The 26,274-nt window shown below is 41.2% G+C and overlaps 1 protein-coding gene across 1 annotated transcript in view; it reads left to right on the top strand.

The window, feature by feature from the left end:
- The window catches only part of slc12a3 (solute carrier family 12 member 3), a 57,194-nt gene that overhangs the window by 19,596 nt on the left and 11,324 nt on the right, over nt 1–26,274 (top strand). The window contains exons 9-20 of the mRNA XM_048605699.1: nt 1,508–1,592; nt 3,643–3,797; nt 8,886–8,993; nt 10,279–10,402; nt 11,925–12,026; nt 13,426–13,581; nt 14,644–14,743; nt 15,820–15,931; nt 18,283–18,417; nt 20,716–20,822; nt 21,733–21,815; nt 23,192–23,290. Of these exons, the coding sequence (XP_048461656.1) occupies nt 1,508–1,592; nt 3,643–3,797; nt 8,886–8,993; nt 10,279–10,402; nt 11,925–12,026; nt 13,426–13,581; nt 14,644–14,743; nt 15,820–15,931; nt 18,283–18,417; nt 20,716–20,822; nt 21,733–21,815; nt 23,192–23,290 (1,366 nt within the window). The remainder of the gene's footprint in view (nt 1–1,507; nt 1,593–3,642; nt 3,798–8,885; nt 8,994–10,278; nt 10,403–11,924; nt 12,027–13,425; nt 13,582–14,643; nt 14,744–15,819; nt 15,932–18,282; nt 18,418–20,715; nt 20,823–21,732; nt 21,816–23,191; nt 23,291–26,274) is intronic.

Genomic DNA, 26,274 nt, shown 5'->3' with positions numbered 1-26,274 from the left:
CCTCCTGATAATATGTCTGAGCTCTGTCATTATTGTGCAATTTCCTAATGTTACTGAGGACGAGAGTGTCTGGGAATTTTAGAAAGCTGTAGTCAAATTTACTTCCAAGTTCATTTCTTTCACTTGATCAGGTGATGAATGCTAACGTAGAACATGAAGCTGCTGTGCTACTCTGTGCAGGAATTAAAAATGTCATCAATCTGTTTTGAATTTTGGGTAATGTTAATAATTAGCAGGCTGTAGAATGGTCATTCACTAAAACTGATTAACATTGGGAATGTCAAATATGCTCTCATGGAATGAACAACATTTTATTGGGAGAGAATGGCACTTGGTTTGGAAAGTTAAAGTTGGGTCTGCCAAAAGAGATGAGGTTTATGGGAAGCAAGGGATAAACAATCTTTGATTGGATTTTCAGACCAATTAGACCTGGTCTGACCTGAGCTCCTCAGTCAAATCCAAACTCCTTTGTTTTTATTGAAGGGGAATTTCCCATGTGCCTTTGTTCTGAAATTTGACCTAGAATGAACTATTTCAATCTCAATGAAAATACTCCCTCCATTTTTAAAATATAAGGAATTGAAACAAACCTCATGAAGCCTGTTCTAACATGACTTGATAAGGCATTTGGAGTGGGTAAGGTTAACTCATGGAACATAAGACATGAGAAAAGTTTAAGAGTCGGTAGAACTGTTTTGGCCAAACTCAGGCTTCCTTTTATGTTCATATCAGCTTCTTCATCTCTGCTTTTTTTTTGGAGGATCCCTTGGTCTTTCTCCAGAAAACTATCCATTGCTTCTTCAGTTTGTCTTTGTCTTTTTCTGGGACGTCCACAATCCATTTTCAGCTTCATAACCTCAAGCAAACATTGAATACCCTCCATGCTACCATGGAAGGTTAACTCTGTGTTCTTAGTATTGCAGTCCGTGAGTGGTTCACCCCTCGAGTTGCACTGAGTTCGTGATCAAATTCACAAATTGATTACCAGCAGGTATATTCTGACCCACCCCCAGTGTATGTGAAAATTAATTGGTTAAAGTGCACAAATAACAGATTTATTCCTATAGTTGTACTGTCCCCATATACAAGATGTATTTCAGTAATGCTTTTTTTGATAGTAGTCCCCCACAAACCCCTGATCTCGACCAAGGGCGTAAGATGCAAAGGAGCATCACTTCAAGTTCCCCCTCCAAGTCTCACACAACCTGACTTGGAATATATCTGTTTTTTCACCATTGCTGGGATCAATTGTTCAACTTCCTACTCAATAGTACTGTGGGAGTGCCTTCACCACAGAGAATTCAGCAGTTCAAGAAGACTAAACATCAACTTTAGAAGGGCAATAAATGCTAGCCTTGCTCAATGATGTCCTCCCCTCATGATTGACTATTGAAAGATATAGGAAATAATATTGCCTTGTGTGTTAACACATTACCTTTATCTGCCATTACCTTAACAACCATCTTGTTAACTGCTTGCCCTCGTTTTCATTGTATTGCATTTGTAGGACCCTGCTGTAGCCATTCCAAAGGGAACCTTGTCGGCTATTTTTTGGACAGCTGTTTCCTACCTTGTAATTTCTGCTACCATTGGTAAGTTGTAAAGCAATTATTGTTTATGAATGTCATGTAGCTCTGAGATTTCTTCTTTACTTTTGAAAGTTTATCTAAGACTTCTGGATTCATAGCTTCTTTATTACAAATGATCAGATTCCAGTTTGGTGTATTGTTTACACTTTTTAATTCAAATTGTTCATCATTTATGCATAACATAAAAATTTTGAATTTTTGGTCATTGCCTTATCCAGAATCACAAGTCACTAATACAAAAACAAAGTTGTATTTATTTGGGTCTCTGGGAACTCTTTACTACAAATAGTTGAGAGGAGCTTTTATATCTGCATGAGTGTGCAGACAGGGCCTCTGTTTATCTTTTTATCCCAAAAGTTGTAATGATTCAGGTATATTGTATTATTGCACTGAAAACTCAACCTCAAGTCTGTGGAGTGAGGCTTGAAGCTATGACTTAAGTGGTAAAGGTGCTACCAACTAAACTTAGGTAGCACACATGTACAAATGATTGCCTGTTGTAAGTGTAGGAAAACTTAACACATTTATGTCATATTCCTTTATCTAAAGATTTGGCAGTTGTTAGTCTATTGAAATGAATGGGCTAACACATTGCTGAAAATAATGGGTAAAGAAATGTCTCACAAATGTATCCAGTGCCAATGTCTGAAGAAAACTGTCTCTAAAACATTCGTTCTAAGAATGAAATAGTCTTGGTCATATACCAAACTGTACTCGAGTGATAATATTTGTGCTTGTATTTTGCTGTGAGGCTTTTTAAATAGTTGGTTATGTCAATTTAAGCAGCATGAATGCATTACATACGAGCGGGGAAGTGTGCCATTTATCAACAGCAACAATGCAAAGATCTTCAACCAGTCACTTGTTTTGTATTCCACAAAATCCCATCATCTTTATTTAGTCATGGGACATGGCATTGCTGGCTAGATCAGCATTTATTGCCCATCCCTAATTGCCCCTGAGAAAATAGTGGAGAGCTGCTTTCTCAAAATGCTGCAGTTCCCTTGGTGTAGGTACATCAACACTGCAGTAGGGGAGGGAGTTGCAGGATTTTGACTTAACAGAAATGAAGAAATGCTGTAACTGGGGTATAAGACTGAATCATTAGTTGACCTTTCAAATCTTTGCACATCAGATCTGACATTTTCTGAGCCTGTGATACAATTTGGATTCTGTGTGAAAGGATCCTGGACACTCATACTGCCAGAGACATTAAAAATACTTTCTGGAGGAACATAGGAACAGGAGTAGGCTATTCAGCCCCTTGAGCCTGTTCTGCCATTCAATAAGATCACGGCTAATCTGTGGCCTAATTCCATATACCTACATTTGGCCCATATTCCTTAATAGCTTTATTTAACAAAATTTTATCCATTTAAAATTGGTAACTGATGCAGCATTCGCTGCTGTTTGCTGAAGACAGTTCTAAACATTTAGTACTCTTTGTATATCGAATTATTTTTTTTAATTCATTCATGTGATGAGGGTGTCACTGACTGACTAGGCCAACATTTATTGTTCATCTGTAATTACCCAGGGGGTAGCTAAAAGTCAAACACATTGCTGTGGGTCTGGAGTCAAATGTAGGCCAGACCAGGTAAGGATGGCAGTTTCCTTTCCTAAAGGACATTAGTGAACTAGGTGGGTTCTTCCAACAATCGACAATGGATTTATGGTCACAATTAGACTCTTAATTCCAGGTATTTTGTTGAACTTGAACCTGGGTCCTCAGGCCATTACCTAGATTTCTGGATTAGTAGTCCGGTAATAAATCCACTAAGCCATCGCTTCCCCATGAGAGCCAGTTGGTTTCCTAACATCGCTCCTGAAAGGTCTGGCCTTAATTCTCAATCTTAGCCCCTTAGTTCTAGAATCCCCAACCAGTGGAAATAATGTATCTACCTTGTATTTTCCTGAGGAACCCACTCTCCACTACCCCAAATGCGAAGGCAAACTCCTTATTGTACACTATTCTTAAAGCTGGAGGATATAAGAATACTTAAAAGTTTGGGAAACCTATCATTAACATAGTTTCTTCCACCTTCCATTTTAGGGTCTTGCGTGGTACGTGATGCCTCTGGTAGTCTGAATGACACCGTTCTTGTCGGGTCAACAGATTGTGAGGGCATTGCCTGTGGTTATGGCTGGAACTTCACTGAATGTGCTCAGGCTGGTACATGTACTTATGGACTCATTAATTACTACCAGGTAAAAACAATACAGCAACAATGGGATGTTCACACTTCAAGCCGCAAGATTTTTTTTTAATAACATGGTAGATTTTGATTAAAAAGCTGTAAAAAAAAAAAAAAAGTAGTGAGGAATAGAAAGGGGCAGTTGGTCAGTTCAAATTCTCCACGATAAGAATAATTGCAGGTTAGTGTGGTACGTTGGAACTGCACATGCCAGACTATTACCTTTGCATATTTGCAGAAATTAATTATCAGAGCATTGAAGGGGAATAGGAATTGATGCATTGGAACTTCAAAGTGTTAAATGGCACTGAATGGGAATTGTCACAGTGAAATCCTTTATTGAAAAGATAACCGGGTTTCCATCTCCAGAGTTGAGTCAATCAAAAAAATCACTATTGGATATAAAGAGGCTGTTCAGCCTGTCAAATCCATGCTTTTTGTCTGTAAAAACACTTGATTCAGTTCCATTCCCCTGCCCTTTCCCAATCGTCCTACATGGTTTTTCCTGTCAGGTGCTTACCCAGTTCACTTTTTGTAAGCCACAATAAAGTCTGCCTCCACCATCCCTGAGCTGGTGCATTCCCAATTGTGAGCACTGGAGAAGGATTTTCCTTGTGTCATCTTTGGTTCTTTTGTCAATCACTTTCAATCTGTTCCCTCAGATTTTTGACCCAATGGTAACAACATCCCTATGCCTACTCCCTCTAACTACCCTGTCCACATCCTTCATGGTTTAGAATACTTTGAGGGCGACACAGCGGCTTAGTGGTTAGCACTGCTGCCTCAGCACCAGGGACCCGGGTTCAGTTCTACCATCAGGTGACTGTATCGAGTTTGCACATTCTCCCCGTGCTCCGTTTCCTCCCGCAGTCCAAAAATGTGCAGGTTTGGTGGATTGGCCATGCTAAATTGTCCCTTAGTGCCCAGGGGCGTGCAGGCTAGGTGGATTAGCCATGGGAAATGTAGGGTTACAGGGTATGGTAGGGGGGTGGGTTTGGGTAGGATGCTCTTCAGAAGATCGGTGCAGACACAATGGGCCAAATGGCCTGCTTCCACACTGTAGGGATTCTATGATTATCTGAGTCGGAGTGCTGTGCTGATCAGCAGGTTCCTGATTTCATGGAGTCTAGGGTCTGGGCAGTACTGCCACCTCTGTGGCCGTTCGGTCGTGTCTTTCTCAGGTTTGGGAACAACATGATCAATGAGGAGCTGGAGCTGGCCTCTGGGGCACTGCCGCTGGAGTTCAGGTCAAGAGGAACTACGGGACCAGGCCTTGGGGGTTGCTGAGAGCCCTGTCCTAGGACCGCTGTCATTTGGACCCATTGGTTGCAGGTATGTGTGGGGGAGAAGGGGAAGGCTGGAAGCTGGAAAGGAAAAGGAGGCTGTAAGGAGTTGACCGGAGGCTGGAAGGGAAGGACAGCTAGGACAGAGACAGGAATATTGAGGCTGAAAGTGGAGGGTAGGAGCAAGGAAGCTGCACATGTGGAGCGGATATGTGGAGTCTGCTGGCAGGTAGAATGAGGATGATGGAACATGGTGGCAGGCAGCAACCAGCATTTCTCAGTAACTGTTACTGATATGGACGAGTGAAACAAATATAATAGCCCCAGCTTTGCAGCTGACACAAAGCTGGGTGGGAGGGTGAACTGTGAGAATACTGCAGAGATGCTTCAATGTGATTTGGACAAGTTGAGTGAGTGGACGCATGCATGACAGATGTAGATATATGGGAGATTATCCACTTTAGCAGCAGAAACAGCAAGGCAGATTGTTACCTGAACGGCAATGGATTGGGAAAGGGTGAAATGCTGAGAGACCTGGGTGTCCTTGTAGACCATTCACTGAAAGTAAAAACACAGCTGCAGCAGGTGGGGAAGAAGGCAAATGGTATGTTGGCCTTCATAGCGGGAGAATTCAAGTACAGGAGCGGGAGTGTTTTGCTGCAATTGTACAGGGCCTAAGTGAGACAACACTTGGATAAGATGGCCAAAACTGCACCAATACTCCGAGGAAGGATGTTCTAGCTGTGGAGGGAATGAAGGTTTATCAGACTGAATCCTGGGATGGCAACACTGACAAATGGAGAGACACTGGATCAGTTAGAATTATATTCACTGGAGTTTGGAAGAATGAAGGAGGATTTCTCTATAAAATTCTAATAGGACTATACAAGGTAATTGCAGGAAGGATGTTCCCAGTGACTGGGGAGAACAAGGGGTGGGGTTACAGACTAAGGATATGGGGTAGGTCGTTTAGGACTGGGTTGAGAATTTTCTTCAGCCAGAGAGTGGTGAAATTCTCTATGACAGATAACAGTTAAGGCCAAAATGTTTTCAAGGAGTTAGATATCGTCCTTAGGACTAAAGGGATCAAAAGGATAACGAGAGAAAGCAGGAACAGAGTACTGAGTTGGATGATCAGCCATGATCACACTGAATAGCAGAGTAGTCTCCAAGGGTCAAATGGCCTACTCCTGCTCCTGTTTTCTATATTTCTATGAAAAGGTGATCTCAAAAGAGAGAGAACAGTTTAAAGCTGTCAACAAAAGAATATTGTCTCACTGGAAGCTGAGCAAACTTGAAATCACTGAGATAATAAATTCCTTGTAAATGAATGTGGAATATCTCGCTTAATGTAGTGGATGCAGTCATAATGAAAATATGCCAATTGTTAAATATAAATCTGAAATTGAGATCTGAAATGTAGTAAAGAGGATAATTACAGTCTCATTAAAATGGTCCAGCTTTGTACGTACATGATGGAAATGCATTAGCTGTAACCTCACTAGTCTCTGTAAGATGTGTTTAGGCTAATGGCCTTTAATATAAAAGCTTCTGTAACTTATTGTGGAAAGAAAACGTTTGGTGATAACTTATGCCTATCATCTTGTGCCAATTTAAACTGTGGTTTTGAATTAATGGTTACCCTGTGGCTTTAAGTTCAATGGAGAGTTAATAATTGAGAAAATAGCTGATTTCTTTTAATTCTGCTTTTGCATATAGAAACGGAAAAGCAGAAGGTATTGCTACTACATGACTTCATCACCTAATTAATGAGTTAATGAGAATGAAAATGTACTCGCTGAAAATTGACAAGTAGCTCTCAAAGCCATCTGAAGAAGAGCCCTTGGGGAGGGGGAGAAAAAGATAGGGCCTGGTTCAAAAATGTGAAGCTGGTTACATAATATAAACAACCAGGTTGTGTGCAATTATCTGATGAAGTTCTGGCTGTAAAATGTAATATATTGGAACCTACACTTTTGATGGTCTCAATAAATAGAAACATAGAATGCAAAAGCAAAGTTTTTTTGCTGGAGTTATATAAAACAATTTGACATTATTGTTGCTACATGACTATTGTTGACAAATCTGGGTAGATTTTGTAAGGACAATTAAATGGGGAAAGATTGTAAAGAGTGGGGTGGATGGGAGGATTGACTGGACCTCTTGCTGAATAACCACCTCCTATGCTGCATTATTCTGTTCTATAGCACTGGAAAGGTGTGGAGGTGTTTGACAGGACCTGTGAAGGTTAAAAAGAGATGTGGGATGAGGAGTTTGGAAATAGGAGAACCTCCAGGGCTTATAACTTATCATCCTGGCCTTGCCTCTAGCAGATCTGTTCCCAATCTTCTCAAAGGGGACTAACCCCAGCTTCCCCAATCTGACCACAGACTGAAGTTCTTCAATCCTGGAGCCAATCTTTTTGTTTGCAATTTCTCTAAAACCTTCATATTCTTTCTAGCATGTGGTGCCCCATATTGAATTTGATAATCACTCAAGGTTGAACCTCTATTTTGGAAAGGTCCACCGTAACTTCTTTGCTTTTATACTGTCTGCTTCTATCTATAAAGCCTAGTTAGGATCCCTGTTTAATCACTTTGTTAACCTGCCTTGCTACTATCTAAGATTTGAACACGTGTACCCCCAGGTCTTGCTGTTGCCAAATCTCTTTTAGAGTTGTATTCTTTAGTTTATTGCCGCACCTCATTTTTTCCTACCTTTATTACTTGACATTCCACTGCATCAAATTTCATTAGCCATGAGATCCCACCTCCCCACCCCCACTCCATTTCTCCAGCCTGTTCATACTCTCTTGAAATATATCCCCATACTCCTTGTGGTTCACAACACTGCCACGTTTTTGTGTCATTTGCTCATTTTGAAGTTTTATCCTGTACACAACAAAGGTATTAATAAGTATCAAGGAAAGCAAGGATCCTTATTAGCATTGAGTTAGGATAGGGATTTTTTTAGTGCAACTTGACCACTTCAGTCCAGTTTCATTTTCTATTCACGGCAACGGTTTAACAACGTCATGGGAGCCACAAGAAGTGTCCAGGAATTTGCAGATGAAGCTGGATTTGCATCCAGTAGTATGGAAATGTCCTGCCATGTCTCTTTCTTTTTAATTGAACACAAACTAAACTTATCAAATTAAAATTTAAAATGAGCATTATATTCAAGACTAAAAATCTCTCACTTCATCTCAACATTGTTTGTTTGTTTTATCTATTTACCTTGGATCCTTTCCTCAATATTTACTGGCTGCCTTGATCGGAGTTTCCTCCGGTTCTGCAGCTTCTTTCTTCTCTCTCTGGCTCTGACTCGATTCCTTCAACTTCAGTCTGCAGTGAGGTGCTCCCCTCCCTGCTCATCCTGGTCTGGGGCCTGATATTCTGTTGTATCTTTTTATTCCACTCTTTCAGTTTTTTTTTCCCAAAACCAAATTCATATATTAGAACATTAGCATATTGCACAATAATGGACATCAAATATGAAAATTTTGTTTTAATCCAAATGCAAGAGGTTTGTTCTGACCTTTGCTGATGGTTGCCTGTACTTCTCAGCTGAGACACTAGCAAGCATTCGTGCTATCATCAAATTTGGAGGATATCTGCTGGTTCACATCTGCAGTGAGCATTGTGCTGTGGTCAGTTTCTGGCAGATCTGTATCACATCTGCAGTTCTACACTGCCCACAAATGATGTGCTGTGATTATTTTCCTTCATTCTTAGAATTAAGACAACTTGTTTGAGAGTGATAAAATGCCAGTATTTGATGAAGTAACAAACCATTTTTTCCACTTTTTTTTTTGGAAGACTATGAGTCTAGTGTCTGGATTTGCCCCTTTGATTACAGCCGGAATCTTTGGAGCTACCCTTTCCTCTGCACTTGCCTGCCTTGTGTCTGCACCCAAAGTCTTCCAGGTATTGCATGTTTCTTTAGCTACACAACTACTGTAATTAACTGTACTGTAATACATCCCAGTATTGTTGTTCACTTCGAATTGTGGAATTGCTGAAAGTTAGTCCTGTAAGATTAAGCATTTTTCTCTAAACAGATGTCCCTCTCCAAATATTAACTGGTAAAGTTAATGCAACCCAATCTCTCTATTTAATTTGCACACTTAATCAATCAGTCTCCGTTTTCTGTAATTGAGTGGGAAGTATGTAAGAGAAGTTAATCTAGTTTGGCTTCAATAGTTGAGCTATTATTTGGTCTGTACTCTGTTAGCCCACCTAAAATTAACAGTGCATTGTGTACAGAAACCTGGAAATTCGTACATTATATCAATGTCCCGACCAGCTGAGACATTGTTAGTCTATTATAAACACATTAAGGTGTTTGTTACAGCAATGATATAAATGCAAGTTGCTATTGTTATAATATGTATGGTAACACTATCTAGTTACAACAAACTGAATTGTTAAAAAAGAAGTCTACTGACCCACTGATTGTTGTACATCCATGAAACCAATAAAATTCAGAATAACGGAACACTGGGGCTGGATCTCTTCTTGGCCAAGAGCATGAAACAGATGACTGTGATTTAGCTGTTTCTCATACACACCTCTTGATTTTCCTTCCCATTTAGAAAATGAGATTGGGCAGAATGTAAAATAGGCTGCCAGTTCACTAATGTCCATTCCACAGTATGGTCCAAAACCAAATTCATCCCCATTGTTTTGTGCACCCTTTCCCATGTTCCACGTTCTTAATTCTGTTTCTTTCAGAACATCGTAAACATCCATTTTACTTGCTTTGACTGAAGTCAAACACGTACAACCTCTGACTTGTTGGTGCAAAATCATTGTTTCAGTTATTCTACAATCAATGCTGTATTAGTTTCTGATAGACAACGGAATTGACCATCCTTCAATAAATGACGTTGTGCAGTTCTTCAATATGAAGCTCTAGAACTTTTTGTACAAAGGCACTGAGCTTAAAATCAAGTTCTATCTACTTTAAGTATTTCACACCGTGCTGCGAGTTCAGACTCCAAACCATGATATTTATAGCAATTTGTTTTTGCTTTTACTTCATTCTGTGAGATGTTAAGCTTGAAATTCATTTAGTTCTATATGTAGTGAATTAGTGAATGTCGTGGGGTGAAGTACAGTATTTATCATTTAGTATCAATGTTCTAAGCTATTTATTGCCTAAAAGTAGGTGGTTCAATTGAACGAATATTTTTTTCACCTTTCTCAATAGTGTCTGTGCCAGGACAATCTTTATCCTGGTATTGGTTTCTTTGGGAAGGGTTATGGGAAGAACAATGAGCCCATTTACAGTTATCTCCTCACTTACGCCATTGCTATTGGTTTCATTCTCATAGGTAAGTAACTCAACATGTCTTCCTTATCTTTCGATTGGTGAGGCCAAAAACTGTCAGCATGAAGTTATACCTACAATGGCAAGATGTTTTCAGTTCAAATATTAGAAATGAATACGGAATCCCAAATTATTTAACTTTGAAGAAAAATATCTAATAGCATGCAGTACTTTACAAAAAGTTGAATGCTTTTCTTTAATTTACTGATAAGTATAAAATACTTTTTGTAGTGTATGCAATTAAGCTGTTATCTTTATAAAGTGTGTAAAGCATTCTAGAAGAACAATCGCAGTGTATAAAAGCTAGAAGTTGCATGTCAGTGTCATCTTTTCAAGCTATTATTTGTTGGATCGGTCTTCAAATCCATAAAAGTTCCACAAGAGAGACTATTAAAGTAGAAATGTTTAAAATAGTGTTGTCCAACAGGCAGCCCATGGGCCACAGTGTGACCTGCTGAGGGATCCTATTAAACTGCTGTTCACAATACAGGTATGGGTAACTGGAGGACATTGCATGGAGCTGCCCCTTTGATCAGGGGCCATCTCTATTCTGCATTTGTGCAGTACGTAGTGAATGTGGAAGAGGAATAGACTATGATTGGTGGAGAAACAAAACATGAGTGATTTGGTGACTCTGTGGGATGGGGAACTGGGAGCGTTTCAGGGAGACCCTGGCTTGTGAAGGAGGGGAATGAGAGGCAGGTTGCCTGGATGAGACAAGGAAGCAAGGGAGAGCAGTGGTTGCTGCAGCAGCTCAGGGAGATTGGTGTGTTGGACTGGGAGGGAGGAACTGTGTGTTGCCACATTTGTAGCTGCTCCTGTGTGATATTAACCCCAAACCTCCCAGACCTGAGCTGGAGGTGGTGTCTCTGTGTGTATGCGTGGAGGTGGTGAGATTGAGCTGGACATAGACCCACCCTTCTTCAAAGCATCTATCCACAGACCAAGCTGGAAGATGGGGAAAACCCAGGCTTAAAAGGAATCCACCCCCACACTCCACTTGTGAATTCTACCAAAGCCACCTCGCAGGCAAATACCAGGTTAGTTACTCCTTAGCATGGCCCTGGACCCCCCACCATTATCTGGAGCTTTGGTATTTTTATTACTGTCTACTTTTTAACTCAATTGACAGCAAAAAAAATTTTTTTTTTAGTTAGCTCTGCTGCTTGACCCTTTTTTAATGGTTATTGTTATTAATTATTTGGCAAAATGATCGATTTTTGATTCAAGTTCACTGGTGTAGCAAACCATCCCTTTCCGAAATTTTCTCACTGGCCCTTCAAGTGAGAGAAAAATTGAAATGTGGCCCTTCAATATGAAAAAAGTTGGACAACCCTGTTTTAACAAAGCAATATTTTGGAGAGAGAAATCCCCAGAAGAGAAATACCATAGCTGCCATCAAAGTCTTCAGTTGCATCAGTTCAACTGTGTTTGAAGGACATTATACAATGCCCTTACATATTACACAATGGTCGACAATGAAATGTAAGACCACCTGTAACCTGTGTGGTTCTATTCTCTTACAGCGGAACTGAATATGATTGCTCCAATGATCTCCAACTTCTTCTTGTGCTCCTATGCACTCATCAATTTTAGCTGCTTCCATGCTTCAGTTACCAATTCTCCAGGCAAGTTTTCACTTTTGATTTCTCTAGAGGTTTCCATGTGGGTTTCGTCTTTATTTCTGATATCAAATAAAAATAGGTAGCAGGCCAAAAATCTGCTGAACACCAGAGGTAGGCAGTGTGCAATTCTATGCTCCTTATTGTCCTTCACCAGACTGTGCTTTCTTAAATACCATTCTGGTTGTCATGAAATTTGAGCATCACAAGCCTGCAGTTCCTTGATGTGACTGTGTCGTCGAGCCCAAGTGTTGGTGGTTCAAAAGCGCTAATTCTTTTTGGGAGCCAAGGGAAAATACAGCTTTTTAGTCTACATTAAAATAAACTAAATATTTGAAGGAAGCTTGTATTTATTGAGAACATTTCACAAAACAGCAGTTAAAATAGGGAGTGAGAGCTCCAGAAGCACAGTATTCTGACAATGATGTGACTCTTTCATCAATGGATTATAATAGTTCCTATAGGTGAGCTTTGTCCTCTATGAATTGCAAGTCATAATGTTACCAGGCAGTTTCTTTTTAAATGTAATCTATGCACATTCCCAGTAATGTGTATTTGATTGTACTGTGTAGGTATTGTTGAAGGTGAATGCAACCTTTCATACCGTTCATAATCTTGTCCCCGTTAATACAAGAGGCGACCTGATAGAGGTCTACAAAATTATAAGAGGTGTAGATAGGGTGGATAATCAGATGCTTTTTCCAAGGATGGAAATGTTAACTACAAGAGGACACAGGTTCAAGCTGAGAGGGGGAAAGTTCAGGGGAGAAGTGCAGGGAAAATTTTTCAGAGGGTGGTAGGTACCTGCCAGTGGAGGTGTTGGAAGCAAGCGTGTTAGCAACGTTTAAGGTGAATCTTGATAGACACAGGAACAGGAGGCAAACAGTGGGTTAGAAACCACACGTGGGCAATAAGTAGTGGGTTCAAATAAGGACTAGGAATCATCGCAGGCGTCGTAGGCCAAAGGGCCTGATCCTGTGCTGCATTGTATTGTACAATATAAATCTGTTGTATATTGGGAATGTCCCTGCAGGCTTCAATTAGAGCTGCAGCGACGCAATAGAGATCTCGGTTCTGATGTAACGTGATAGCTCCATGCTCGTGCAATCTCAAGTTATAAGAAAATAGCACAATAGCCGTGCCATTTAAACTAATGGGGCTGGAATCGCATTATAGCCAATACAGGTAAGGAAAGTTTACGTTCTACAAATAGCGGCCTAAATTCTTCAGTTGCATTAAAGCTGATTCATGTTGAAGAAACACGTGTAATATCAGAACCAACCGTATGCTCACTAAAAGTCTGGTCCTAAAGCTTAGCCGTGCTGACGACATCCATCGAGTGCCATAGAATGGATGTCACTCATATCACTTTTAAATGATTGATTTTGCTTTATATTTTAAAAAGGTTGGAGACCTTCATTCAGATATTACAACAAGTGGGCCTCCCTGTTCTGTGCAGTAGTTTCCGTGGTTATCATGTTTTTACTAACGTGGTGGGCGGCCCTCATTGCTATTGGCATTGTTGCTGTCCTCCTGGCATATGCATTGTACAAAAAGCCTGGTAAGTGACGAGGAGAGTTGCCACTGTAACTGTTATGAGTCCGTTCTGTTTTTCACCGAAGGTTAAAGCACTGAAATATTAATGATATGTTCACTTGTTTGACTATGCTCTGAAGTCTGACACAACTTGTTGATTGTGGTTACGGTTAATCTTCTTTGTGTTTGGGTTTAAATGAAGTCACACTGTGGCTTTTTAATGAAGGTTTTGACATGTTTTGAATTGTAGATCCACAGTCACCATTTGTCCCTGTTATTCCATCTAAATGGTCACTCTTATAGTATGAATCTAGGCTGCAGGGGTCAGCAAGTTAATCAATGACAGGTATCAAAGTTGAATGTAATTGGTTTATTGCCCAACATGTATGTGTATCGGCAAATGTCACACCTGCATTTAGGAGCAGGAACCATCACCTCTCCTTGCCTCGGGAATACCAAGGTCTCTCATAGCCAACAGTGTTGTTGCCATGCTTGTGCCAGTCTATATGGCTTGAAGTTCAAAGTGATTGCTGCAGCTTGCCTGCTTTTAAAGGCCATTGTCTGAGGCCTTTCAACCTTACTTTACAAAAGGCCTGGTAACTCTCAGACCCTACACTTGTCACTGAATGCTTTTTGTAAATGTTACTGGATTGAACCGCTTAATAGCGCAATGTGCTCAATGAAGAAAGGTTATATTTTCACTACGTTTTCTATAAAGTCCATTGTTTTCGAATGTGATTTGAAATATTTTATGAATAAAGTATATTTTTGCAAGAAAGAAAACAGTTCACTTCAGAACCCTGTATGTCAGGCATTTTGAGAATTGGTTTGAGATATCCAATGAACTGCAAGGATAATAAATGCAAATCTTTTTCTTATCATCTGAATGATGCACTTATCATACTTTCTGAGCCAGTGGTGAATTCTGTTCAAGTATTTGTGTGTGGATGATTTTACATGCAATAGCTCCAAATGATTAACCGTATTTTTCTACTTAAAAACAAAGATTTCAAACCCTAATGTGATGCAGAAATAGTCAAATAAATAATGCACGTGTTTTCTGAATTTCAATGTTTTCCCCTTTTAGCTGTAAATTGGGGGTCATCAGTTCAAGCTGGTTCCTATAAAATGGCATTGGCCTATTCAATGGGACTTAATGAAGTGGAAGATCACATTAAAAATTACAGGTAATTATGGGTAACCAAGCAATTTATAACAAGTGGCCACAATGCTCAACCTTCTTTTTTCATTCAAGAACCATCAGTTCTTTACAAATTATTTCATAACAGGCAGATGAGTGATTCTGTTTTTTCTTTTGAAAAAAGAGTAACCATTTTGATTTTATATGACAAAATTAAATTGTTGAAAGCATAGAGGATTCTGCCTTTTTTCAGTTTGCCTGCTGTCCCATCTTAAAGTTCAGTTATGCAGAAACTGGTACCAAACCAGTGCTGTCTTGGCTTCAAACCCTAGTCCCTTTTCCTGTCAATCAGGTGAGTTATATATTCATTTCTGTTATTTTACCAACTGATAAATTAGTTCACATAAGTCATTGCTGGCAGTCATGAGTAGATGGGTTACCAGAAGTATCTGCGGTAACAACAAATTAAAGATTAATCTCCCAGATACTGCTATAAGCAACTGTGAAGAACAATCATAGGGACAGTTAAAAAAAATTATCTTTATCATTTGATGATTAGTTTTGAAAATATTGTAGTCGGGGGAAGGGTATAATGACCATTTGACATTCTAGAATTCAAGTAAAATGTTTGCTTGACATCTAATCATAAGCTATTAGCCCAATTGGTTTAATGCTGTTGAATTTGTCATAATCCTATTCTACATCTCTGTCTTTTGTTGAGAATAAATTTGTTGTGAATCCATCAACAAGTATTAGTTCATGTCTATTTATTTTAGGCCGTTCGCTCATAACTGGACAAATACACCATGTGGAGCTGGAGGAACACAGCAGGTCAGGCAGCATCAGAGGAGGAAAGCTGACGTTTTGGGTCAGGACCCTTCGTCAGCACATTTCTGAAGAAGGGTCCCAACCTCAAACGTCAGCTTTCCTCTGATGCTTCCTGACCTGTGTTCCTCCAGCTCCACACTGTGTTATCTCTGACTCCAGCATCGGCAGTTCTTACTGTCTCTAAATACCTCATGTGTTGTGTTCTCACCCCCTCAATTTTGATATTGTCACAATTAAACAATGCTGTTTCTCTTAACTCAAAATTTAACTAACTTTTTTTTTCCTCTCCTCCAGGCCTCAGTGCTTGGTTCTTACTGGTCCTCCTAACTTTCGTCCAGCACTGGTAGATATTGTGGGGGCGTTCACCAAAAACCACAGTCTGATGGTGTGCGGGAATGTGCTAATCGTGAGTGTGATTGAAACTTTGGAGTTTGAAGTTTGTTTTCCAGAAATATATGCAGCAGTGACCTTGCTTTCTAAAAACAAAATTTTGGACGTTTTATCATAGTATATGCACTTTCGTTGCACACGTTCTTTTATCATTTATTCCTTTTAAAAAATTTTCTGTAATATGGCAGAAACAGTGGCGCTCCTTCAGTAGAGCGTTAGGTTTCTGAATGGACATGCACAGAGCTTTCCGGCTGCACGGTGGCTCAGTGGTTAGCACTGTTGCCTCACAGCGCCAGGGACCCGGGTTCAATTCCACCCTCGGGTGACTGTCTGTGTGGAGTTTGCACGTTCTCCCCGTGTCTGCGTGGATTTCCTCCGGTTTCCTCCCACAGTCCAAAGGTGTGCAGGGTAGGTGGATTGGCCATGCTAAATTGCCCGTAGTGCTCAGGGGTGTGTAGCTTAGGTGGGTTATAGGGGAATGGGTCTGGGTGGGATGCGGCAAGGGTCAGTGTGGACTTGTTGGGCCGAAGGGTCTGTTTCCACGCTGTAGGGATTCTATGATTCTATGTGTATGTACAGAATTTGAAAAGAATAGTTGATCTTAAATTGTATTATCTTCCAACAACCATGTAACTGTCTGTACTGACAGATTTTTCAGCTCACTTTGCCCTGTATAGCTTCCACGCAAGGAATTATGGACTGCCCAAACTTGGAGATTGTTAACCAGAATTTAAAACCCAAAAACAACACTAGTTTACAGATTGCTGTCAGTGAATGTGGAATGGACTTGCCAGGAAAGGAGAGGTCATGAAAGGATATGGTTGGGTTAGGGTGTGTGGCATTTCTGTGAGATCCGGGCTGATAGCAAATTAGGGAATTTCTACTTGATATTAGGCTGTCACACTCTCTCTCTCTTGCTCCCTCCCTCTGGAATTGATAAAGCTTACTATGTAGGTCTCCAGAAAAAGAGCCCAGACTGGCTGGTTTTCTGAGCTGTTTCAAATAGCCTAGCTAGCTCAGTTGGTAAATAATGGGACTCATACTCCTAGGACTGTGGTTTCAAGCCACACATCGAATGACTGTTTTTGTGGAGGCTGAGCTGTAGTGGTAAGATTACTGGCTTCGCGGTCCAGAATGCCAGGCCGTTGTTCTAGGGCACATGGCTTTGAATCCTACCATAGGGTCATAGCATTTTACATCACTGAAGGAGAAACATCAGCCCATCATGTTTGTGCCCTTTATCGAGCACCTATCCACCCTAAACCATTTTCCAGCACTTGGCTCACAGCCTATGGCACTTTTGTGTTCAGCTAAATACTTCTGAAATATTCTGAGGTTTCCTGTCTCTATCCCTCTTTCTGGTAGCAAGTTCCAGATCCTCCCCACCCCCTCCACACCTCTGGTGAATATTTTTTCCTCAAATCCCTTCCTGTTCCTTACCTAAATCTATAGCCCTGGTTATCAATCCACTCTATACCCCTCAACATTTTGTACACACTAATCAGATCCCATCCATGCCTTCCATGCTCCATGTAAAACAATCTCAACTTCATTTGTCCTCCTTCCTAGCTGGAATATTCCAGCCTAGGCAACATCCTGGTGAATCTCCTTTGATCCCCCTCTAATGCTTGTAATTCCTTGAAGGTGGAAGCTAGAACTGCACGTGGCACAGCAGTTGTGGCCTAACTAATGTTTTATGCAGCTCCATCGTAACTTGCCTGCTCTTATGTCCAATGCCTCAACTAATAAAGGCAAATATCCCATTAATCTTCTTTGTTACCATCTCTACTTGTCCTGCTGCCTTCAAGGATCAATAGACATGCACCCCAAGATCCCTTTGGTCCTCTGAACTTTTCCCTTGCCTTGTTAGCCCTCCCAAAATGCATCACCTCACATTTTTCAGGGTCAGAAACTACTAACCAGGGAGTCTGCATCGTCCTACAGTCTTTTCTCCGTGCTGTTTACCACACCAACAATTTTTATGTCATCTGCAAATTTACCAACCAAACCTCCTTTAATTCATATCAAGGCAGGTGCTAAAATGTGGGGCTCTTGTATTAATAGTGTCTCTACTTCTGGACCAGAAGGTCAGGGTTCAAGACTCGTCTGTCATGGAGGTGTGTCACAAACCTGTCTGAACAGGTTCTTTTTAAAAATAGAATATTTAAAATGAAGCTACACTGAGATCCCTAAAAGCGTGAAACTATTCTGAGCTGTTTCAATATGTTTGCGTAACCTGGGAGCCTGCACCTCAGTTATGAGCCTTGCTGAATTTAATCTGCTGAATCATTGGAACTGCACAGGATTAATACACCTGAGGAGCAACAAGTTTCATACCTAACCGTGGTGTCCTGTGTTGAACTGAAGGGTCCTCATAAGGAAAAGGTGCCTGGGGTAACCTCAAATGGACACACCAAGTGGCTGACAAAGAGGAAGATCAAATCTTTTTATGCAGGTGTGGCTGCAGATGATTTACGAAGTGGAACGCAAATGCTAATGCAGGTAAATGTGAGAGGTGAACCCTTGAATGGTGCAGAGCATAGACCATGTGGGCATGGGATAAAGATCAAAATGATTCCTTTCAAAAGCAACTCTAAACAAAAGGCCAGAATGCCTGGGGCATTGGCATTTAATGAGCGTATAGTGAATGGGAAAGAGACTCCAGTTAAGAAAGAAAGGGGCACAATTTCCCATAAAATTCTGACCTTGCCTTGATTTTACGGTTGATCCACATGCGCCTGTTCCTGTGGAACCTGTTATTTAGCCAAATGGGGACCACGTGCAGCCCACTTGCTGCCCAGCTACAGTTTTCAGGCTGGCAGCAGAGCTCAGGGACAGAAGCTGCCTTGTATGTTCGCCTGCTCTGGTCTCGAGCCACAAAGAGCGGGTCACCTTCCTCACAGTTCCCCTTTGTCAGTCATGGGTGCCCCAATATATGCCCAGGAAAACCAATAAACTCCAAGGTTGGGGTAGTACCAGCAGCATCCCCACTCCCCTCAAAAGAAACCTAGGTCTGTCTTCCATCTGGATGGTAGAACCTGGTCCCTGGCTCCACCAGGAGCTCAATACTTGTTTTCCATCCAGACCCTGTCTCCTCTTCGCTGGCACTGATTGTAGTCCCAGCAGTGACCACCAGGCTCTTGAAGTGGGGACAGGAGTCCCACATCCAGCTGATGAATACCTCAGCCATCAAACATGGGAGTGTATTCCTGCCCACTTTCTCAGGAAATCTTAACAATGCGAAGAATCCTGCCCTAGAAAATAAAATAAATAAGTAATAATACATACAGTAAACAATAAAATGTTTTTAATTTTTATTATTAATTTATAAAATGGGTAAAACACTCAAATTAGATATTCCACATGCTGCATGATGATTCCCCCACCTTAACACATTGCTAAATCCCAAGCCAGTTATGCAGGGCTCTTGGTGGAGGTCTAAAACCTTTTTTGTATGGCAAATGGCAGAAGGTGAACAAAGACTGAGGAAAAAGGAAGAAAAGAATGTTATCCTACACTCTGTGCATGCCTGTTCATTGCAAAGTTCAGAATGATGCAGCTATTTAACTGTATAAACCTCCTTTCTTATTTCCATTTGCTGCCAATTTAAAGTCATGGATTTTTTTTACAACATTCCCATGTGAGCTGTGCTACATTAGGATGAGAAAACTAGTATTTCTTCAACTGCAGCATTAATAATTTATGATCTTATGGCACCCACTAAGGGGATTTTGTCATGTCTGGGAACAGGGAAGACTAGGGTCAGGTAATCACTTTGAAGAATTCTCATAGTGGGCAATGTTGGAAGTAGAAACCCAGAATATAAAACACATTTATGTACTTTTATTGAAAGCAAAATAAAGACTGGAGCACGAGCAAGGGAGTAGAAGTGAAACTTAAATATGAGAATTTAAACTTTAAGCCAAAAAAACACACTTTTTAGATCTGCAGTCTTTACATGTAAAGCTTCATCCATTCAGAAGAACATTTATAAAGTTTATTTCTCAGGGCTGAAGAGGTTGTTCATTCGTAATTATGACCAGTATTTTGTTGAAAACTCAGTTACATCTGATGTGTAAGACTTAACATTTTTGTTGATCCTTATTGCAGCAACAGTGGCTAAATAGTTTGTATTTTGTTTATTATGTGAATGTTACTATTGTGCCCTCTGGAAAAAGTAGAGTATCTCTGACAGCAGCAATTTTATTTCTTCGTGGGATTTGAGCATCGCTAGTAAGCCTAGCATTTGGACAGTGATGCTGTGGTGATGTTTCTGGATGAGTAGACCAGAGGCTAATGCCTTGGCAATAAGAGTTCAAATCATGCCATGGCATCTGGTGAAATTTAAATTCAATTAATTAATAAATCTGGAATTACAAGCTAGTCTCAGTAATGAGCAGTGTGAAACTATCAGATTGTCATAAAAACCCATCTGGTTCAGTCATGTCCTTTTGAGAAGAAAATCTGCCATCCTTGCCCAGTCTGGTCTACGTGTGACTCTCGACCTACAACAGTATGATTGACTTGTGCAATGGCCTAGCAAGTCAACGCAAGTTGTATTAAATTGCTAGTGAAAAGTCAAGCTTCCATATTTCTGCGTTTTTGTGCACATGTGCAGATGTTAGAATTTGCTGTCAGTTTTGCCCATTACTTCCCAAGAGTGTTGAGAGTGTCATTATTATTGCCACAGGACATTGTATTATCTTTGTTTAAATTAACTCCTGATTCCCCTCCCCTCTCCCCACCATTGTGTAAAAATGTTCACACATGTTGAAAGGAATCTTATTACATGTTTAATAGGCTGTAGGTCTTGGGAGGATGAAGCCTAACGTGCTGGTGATGGGATTTAAAAGGAATTGGCAATCTGATCACCCCCAGAATGTGGATAATTACATTGGCATTATCTAGTGAGTATCCAATTACTATATCAATTAGTGTGCAAAAAGCAAATCATTTTAGAAAGGAGAGATAATGTGAGATTTTAAGTACTATGGATGATGAGAATTTATTTCAAGATGTATTCTAGATGCAGTAGTTTTTTTTGCACATTTCATCAAATCCAGATATGTAGGATGTTGTGTTTTAGGTTTTTCCCAGTGTTACAATCTGTAACCTAGCATTGGAATCATGAACTGAAAATTAGATTTTTGCTAGCTACTTATTACAGGAGGGTGTCAGTCTAACATCTAATGCTGATTGCTGGAGAGTATATGAAATGCACATCACTGTTTCCTGTCACTAAACATGACTGTCAGCAGGATAAAACTATCATTCACCATTTTTAAGACAATATCTGCTGACACCTGCCGATGCTTATGTAAGTAGGAGGTGGAGAGAAGTGGGGACCCTGGAGCTCTCCACCCTCCAGGGTCTCGTCATTTCCCCCTTTCCTCCCATCTCCCACCTCTTAGTGGCCCCCACTATAGTTGTTGTGTCTGTAACTCAGGGCTAGGAGGCCTGGGTTCAAGTCTCATCTGTTCCAAATGAGTGTCATAACATCTCTGAAGGGTTGATTTTAAAAAAAAAAAAAAAAAAAAAGCTGGATACTCGTTCAGTGGCTTCTGGACGAGGAAAAGTGGAAATTCCTGTTCATGGTAAACTATAGATTTTCAATAAAATCCTTGTAACTCTCTAAAAGTCTTTTGCTGCCTAATTCAACATGTGAAAGTCAGTCTGTTTAACAACAGACACAATCAAGTGACCCTGCTTAAAGGCTCTGCACTGTTAATAGTTAACAATGTGATAGGATTTTATAATGCACTTGGTAATTGGAATTAATGCCTGCTGCAATAGTTAACCTCTGCATTTGAATTATAGTGACTCTTTTGACTTGAATTATGGTGTATGTATGATGAGAATGAAGCAGGGCTTCAATATTTCAAGAATGATGCAAGCACATGGTGAGTATGTGACAGCTACTTTAGAAAATGTGTACTCAGGGCCCAGAGGCTAGGACCTGTGGGTTCCACCACAGTCAATTTCATTAATTCCTCATCAATAGATGTAGTATGACCATTGTGAGATGAAGCACAAGAAATAGGATCAGGAGTAAATCGTATGGCCCTGGGCTTGCTTCACCATTCAATAAGATAGTGGTTAAACATTGGACTCCGCTCCACTTTCCCATCTGATCCACGAATCCCACAGCTATTTTAGGGCCCAAAATAATAATCTCAGTCTTAACTGTACTCTGTGATTGAGGATCCACAGCTTAATGGGAGAGAGAATTCCAAGTATTCACAACTTCTTGCGAGCAGAAATATCTCCTCATCTCAGTCCTAAATAATTGATTGCTTAACGTGATATCAAGCTGCTAGGAGAAGTAGCCTCTTACCATCTAAGCTCTATTTCTGAATAAAGACACTTGGCTGCTGTGGTGATGGTGAGAAAGGAACATAATTGGCCCTGGAGACCGGGGCTTGGGACATTGGGCTAGATCGAAGCCCAATAACGGAACTCTCGGAGTTTGGGGCTCCATTGCACTCGGATCAGGAGCTAGGATTCTGTCCCTGTCCCTGCTGGAGGGATACTGACCCCCTTCTGGGTGAGAAAGGCCACAGACTAGATTGGTGAATTAGTAGCCAATGAAGAGCCCCAACTTACCAGTGGGTGCAAGCACTTGTCTCCCCATGTGACAAAAGGGAGGGATGTCCAACTGGGAAACCAGCCCAACTTGCCTGCTGTTGTGGGGTTGAGGTGCCTCTGTTTGCCACATGATCACCATGACATTGCATCTGATCCTCTGACCTCCCTCTGCCCATGACCTCTACCCCACAAGACCAGAAAGTAAAGGATTTACCTTCTTGCATTGAAGCCTTGGCTTCAACCTCTAGGGCCTAGAGGCTGCTGGCCTCTGATTAGCCAGCAGCTTGTGAGGGTGGAGTTTCCATCCTACCTGGGGCTAGATTGGAGTCAAGACTGCTCAGGCAAGTGCCTAGTCAGCCTGAAGCAAAGCAACTCTCATCAGCTTCCCACTCATTACATTTCATCCATTAGGTCTGTGATCTTATATTTCCGCCCCCCCCACCCCCAGTGCTCGCATGAACTAGATGAAGATCTCTGGTCTTCTCAGAGCTATTTCCACCCCATAAAATCAGCCTTTTAAGTGAGGAATGGAGAAAGGTGAAATGAAGTGATATTATTGAAGCCATCTACAATGGGAAGTTATGACCATTGTAGTAGCAATTCACTGGGGATTATTTAAAGTTGAACTGAATGCTGGTTCTGCTACTTGCCCATGCTGATCAGTAAAAAGCCGTCACTATTTTTGCTTTAGTGGACTCCAGTACTGTCGTCGCTCAACAGGCTAGTACCATTTTCCAATCGGAGCAAGGCAAAAAGACCATTGACATCTACTGGCTCTTTGATGACGGAGGTAACAATCCGAATTGTTCATAAGTAACAGCTAGAAGGAGGAGCTGCAAACTTTCCTTTTGCAATTACACGAGTTAAAACGTAATGAGATAAATTGTTTATTCTAGTTGGAGAAGTCATAAACTACAATATATTAAAATTAATGCATGAGCCTCCTACTCTATCATTGGCATAAGTGAACGTCCACACTGGGAGTACTTTTCATTTATTCATGAGAAGTAGATGTTGCTGGCTTGGCCTGCATTTATTGCCCACTCTTGATTGCCCTTGAGAATGTAATGGTGAGCTACCGCCTCAAACTGCTGCGGTCCCTGAGGACAAGTACACCCACGGTTCTGTTAGCGAGTTCCAGAATTGTTTCCCACCTACAAAGGAACAGCAACATTCTTATAAATCAGGACGGAGGGCAACTTGCTGCTGGTGGTGTTGACTTGCATGAGGTAGTAGAGCTCAGGGAGTTTGGAAGATGCAGTGAAGTTTGTGGGTTGCTGCAGTGCGTCACGTAGATGGTACACACTGCTGTTACTGTGTGGTGGTGGTGAAGGGAAAGAATATTCAAGGTGCTGGTTAGGTGCCAATCAAGTGGGCTGCTTTGTCCTGGATGGTGTCAAACTTCTTGAGTGTTGCTATAACTGCATTCATCTTATGAATTAGGGAGTATTCCATCACACTCCTGACTTATGCCTTGTGGTGGACAGGCTTTGAGGAATTGGGATGTGAGCTACATGCTGCAGAATTCCCAGCCTCCAGACTGTTGTTGAATCCACTGCATTTATTTGACTAGTCCTGTTCAGATTCTGATCAATGGTCACCTGCAGGATGCTGATAATGAGGGATTCACTGATTAGTAATGCATTTGAATATTTGAATATCAAGGAGTGATGGTTAGATTGTCTTGTTGGAGTTGGTCATTACCTGGCATTTGTGTGGTGCCTATGTTACTTGCTCAGGTCTTGCTGCATATAGACACAGATTGCTTCAGTATCTGAGTAGTGGCAAATGGTGCTAAACATTGTGCCATCATCAGTGAACATCCCCACTTCTGACATTATGATGGAGGGAAGGTCATTGATGAAACAGCTGAAGGTGGTTGGGCCTAGGACACTACCCTGAGAAATTCCTGCAGAGATGTCCTGGGGCTGAGATGACTGACCTCCAACAGCCACAACCATTTTTTTATGCTAGATATAACTCCAGTCATTGGAGTATTGTCCCTGATTCCCATTTGCTCCAGTTTTGCTAGGTCTCCTTGACGCCACACTTGGTCGAATGCAGCCTTGATGTCAAGGGCAGTCACTGTCACCTCACGTTTGGAATTCATCTCCTTTCTCCACGTTTGAACCAAGGCTGTAATAAGGTCAGGAGCTGACTGGCCCTGGTGGAACCCAAACTGGAAGTCACTGAGCAGATTATTGCTGAGCTGGTGCTGCTTGATAGCACTGTTGATGATGACACCTTCCATCACTTGCCTGATGATCTAGAGTAGATTAAAGGCAGAAATTTCTCCTGCATTTTGTGTACAGGACATACCTTGGCAATATTCCATATTGTCTGGTAGATGCCAGTTTTGTATCTGTACTGGAATAGCTTGGCTAGGGGAGCGACAAGTTCTGGAGCACTAGTCTGCAGTACAGTTGCTGAAAATTGTCAGGGCTAATAGCATTTGCAGTAATCCAATGGGTCCAACCATGTGGAGTGAATCGAATTGACTGAAGATTGGTGATAGAAGACTGGTAACTGTGATGCTGGGGACCTCTGGAGGAGGCTGAGGTGGATCATCCACTCAGCACTTCTGGCTGAGGATGGCTGTGAATGCTTTAGCCTTTTCTTTTGCCTGATGTTTGTCTGGTTTCATTTTCTTTAGCAATTTGACACAACTGAGTGGCTTGCTAGGCCATTTCAGAGGGCAGTTAAGAGACCACCACATTGCTGTGTGCCTGAAGTCAGGTCAGCTGAGGATGGTGTTTTCTTCCCTGAAGGTCATTCATGAATCAGATTTTTACAGCCATTGGCAATGGATTTATGATCACCATTAGACTGATTTTAATTCAAAATTTATTAATTAAATTCAAATTTCAACATTTGCTGTTGTGGGATTTAAACCTGTGTTCCCACAGCATTAGCCCTGGCCCCATATTTCTAGTCTAATGATTTTATAAATGTAAGGTGTCACTTGGCCTCGGCATTACCTGACACACGTGGGTCTCTTTTCAATAAGATATCCCATCCTCTTAGCTGTTGTGGTTCTTGTCATGCAGCAGACCTAGATGCAGGCAGAAAAGTCCAAGGCCCTGGTGTTTCTCTTGCGTTCAGTCCCCTTATTCTGTGCTCCTTCACTTCCCATTAACTTGCCCTCTCAATCATGAATTCTTTTTCCCCTTTCAAGATTCACCAAGTAATTATGTAGAGTGCACGATTTTGTGCTGAGCATGACACCAAATTAAACTAAACTAATCCCTTCTGCCTGCCCTTTGTCCATGTCCTTCCTTTCCTTGTATATTCATGTGCTTATCTAAAAGTTCCTTAAATGTATCTGCCTCCACTACCACCCTGGCAGTGCGTTCCAGACTGCTACCACTCTGTGCTTTCTAAAAAAAATTGCCCCTCATCTCCTTTGAACTTACCCCTCTCACCTTAAATGCATGCCCCTTAGTATGAGACACTTCATCTCTGGGGGCAAAGATTCTGACTGTCAATCCTATCTGTGCATCCCATAATTTTATAAACTTCTTTCAAGCCTTCCCTCAGCCTCTGCCGCTCCAGAGAAAACAACCCGAGTATTTCTAGCCTCTCCTTATAGATCATGCCCTCTAATCCAGGCACCATCCTGGTAAATCTCTTCTGCACCCTCTCCAAAGCCTCCACATCCTTCCTGTAAAGTGGCAACCAGAATTGAATGCATTAAGTATGGCCTAACCAAAGTCTTATAAAGCTACAACATGACATCCTGACTATTGTATTCAATTCCCCGACCAACAAAGGTAA

Source organism: Rhincodon typus, chromosome 15 (genome assembly GCF_021869965.1).
Source record: "Rhincodon typus isolate 14 chromosome 15, sRhiTyp1.1, whole genome shotgun sequence".
NCBI classification, from domain to species: Eukaryota; Metazoa; Chordata; class Chondrichthyes; order Orectolobiformes; family Rhincodontidae; genus Rhincodon; species Rhincodon typus.
This window is presented reverse-complemented; position numbering and strand designations above follow the sequence as displayed.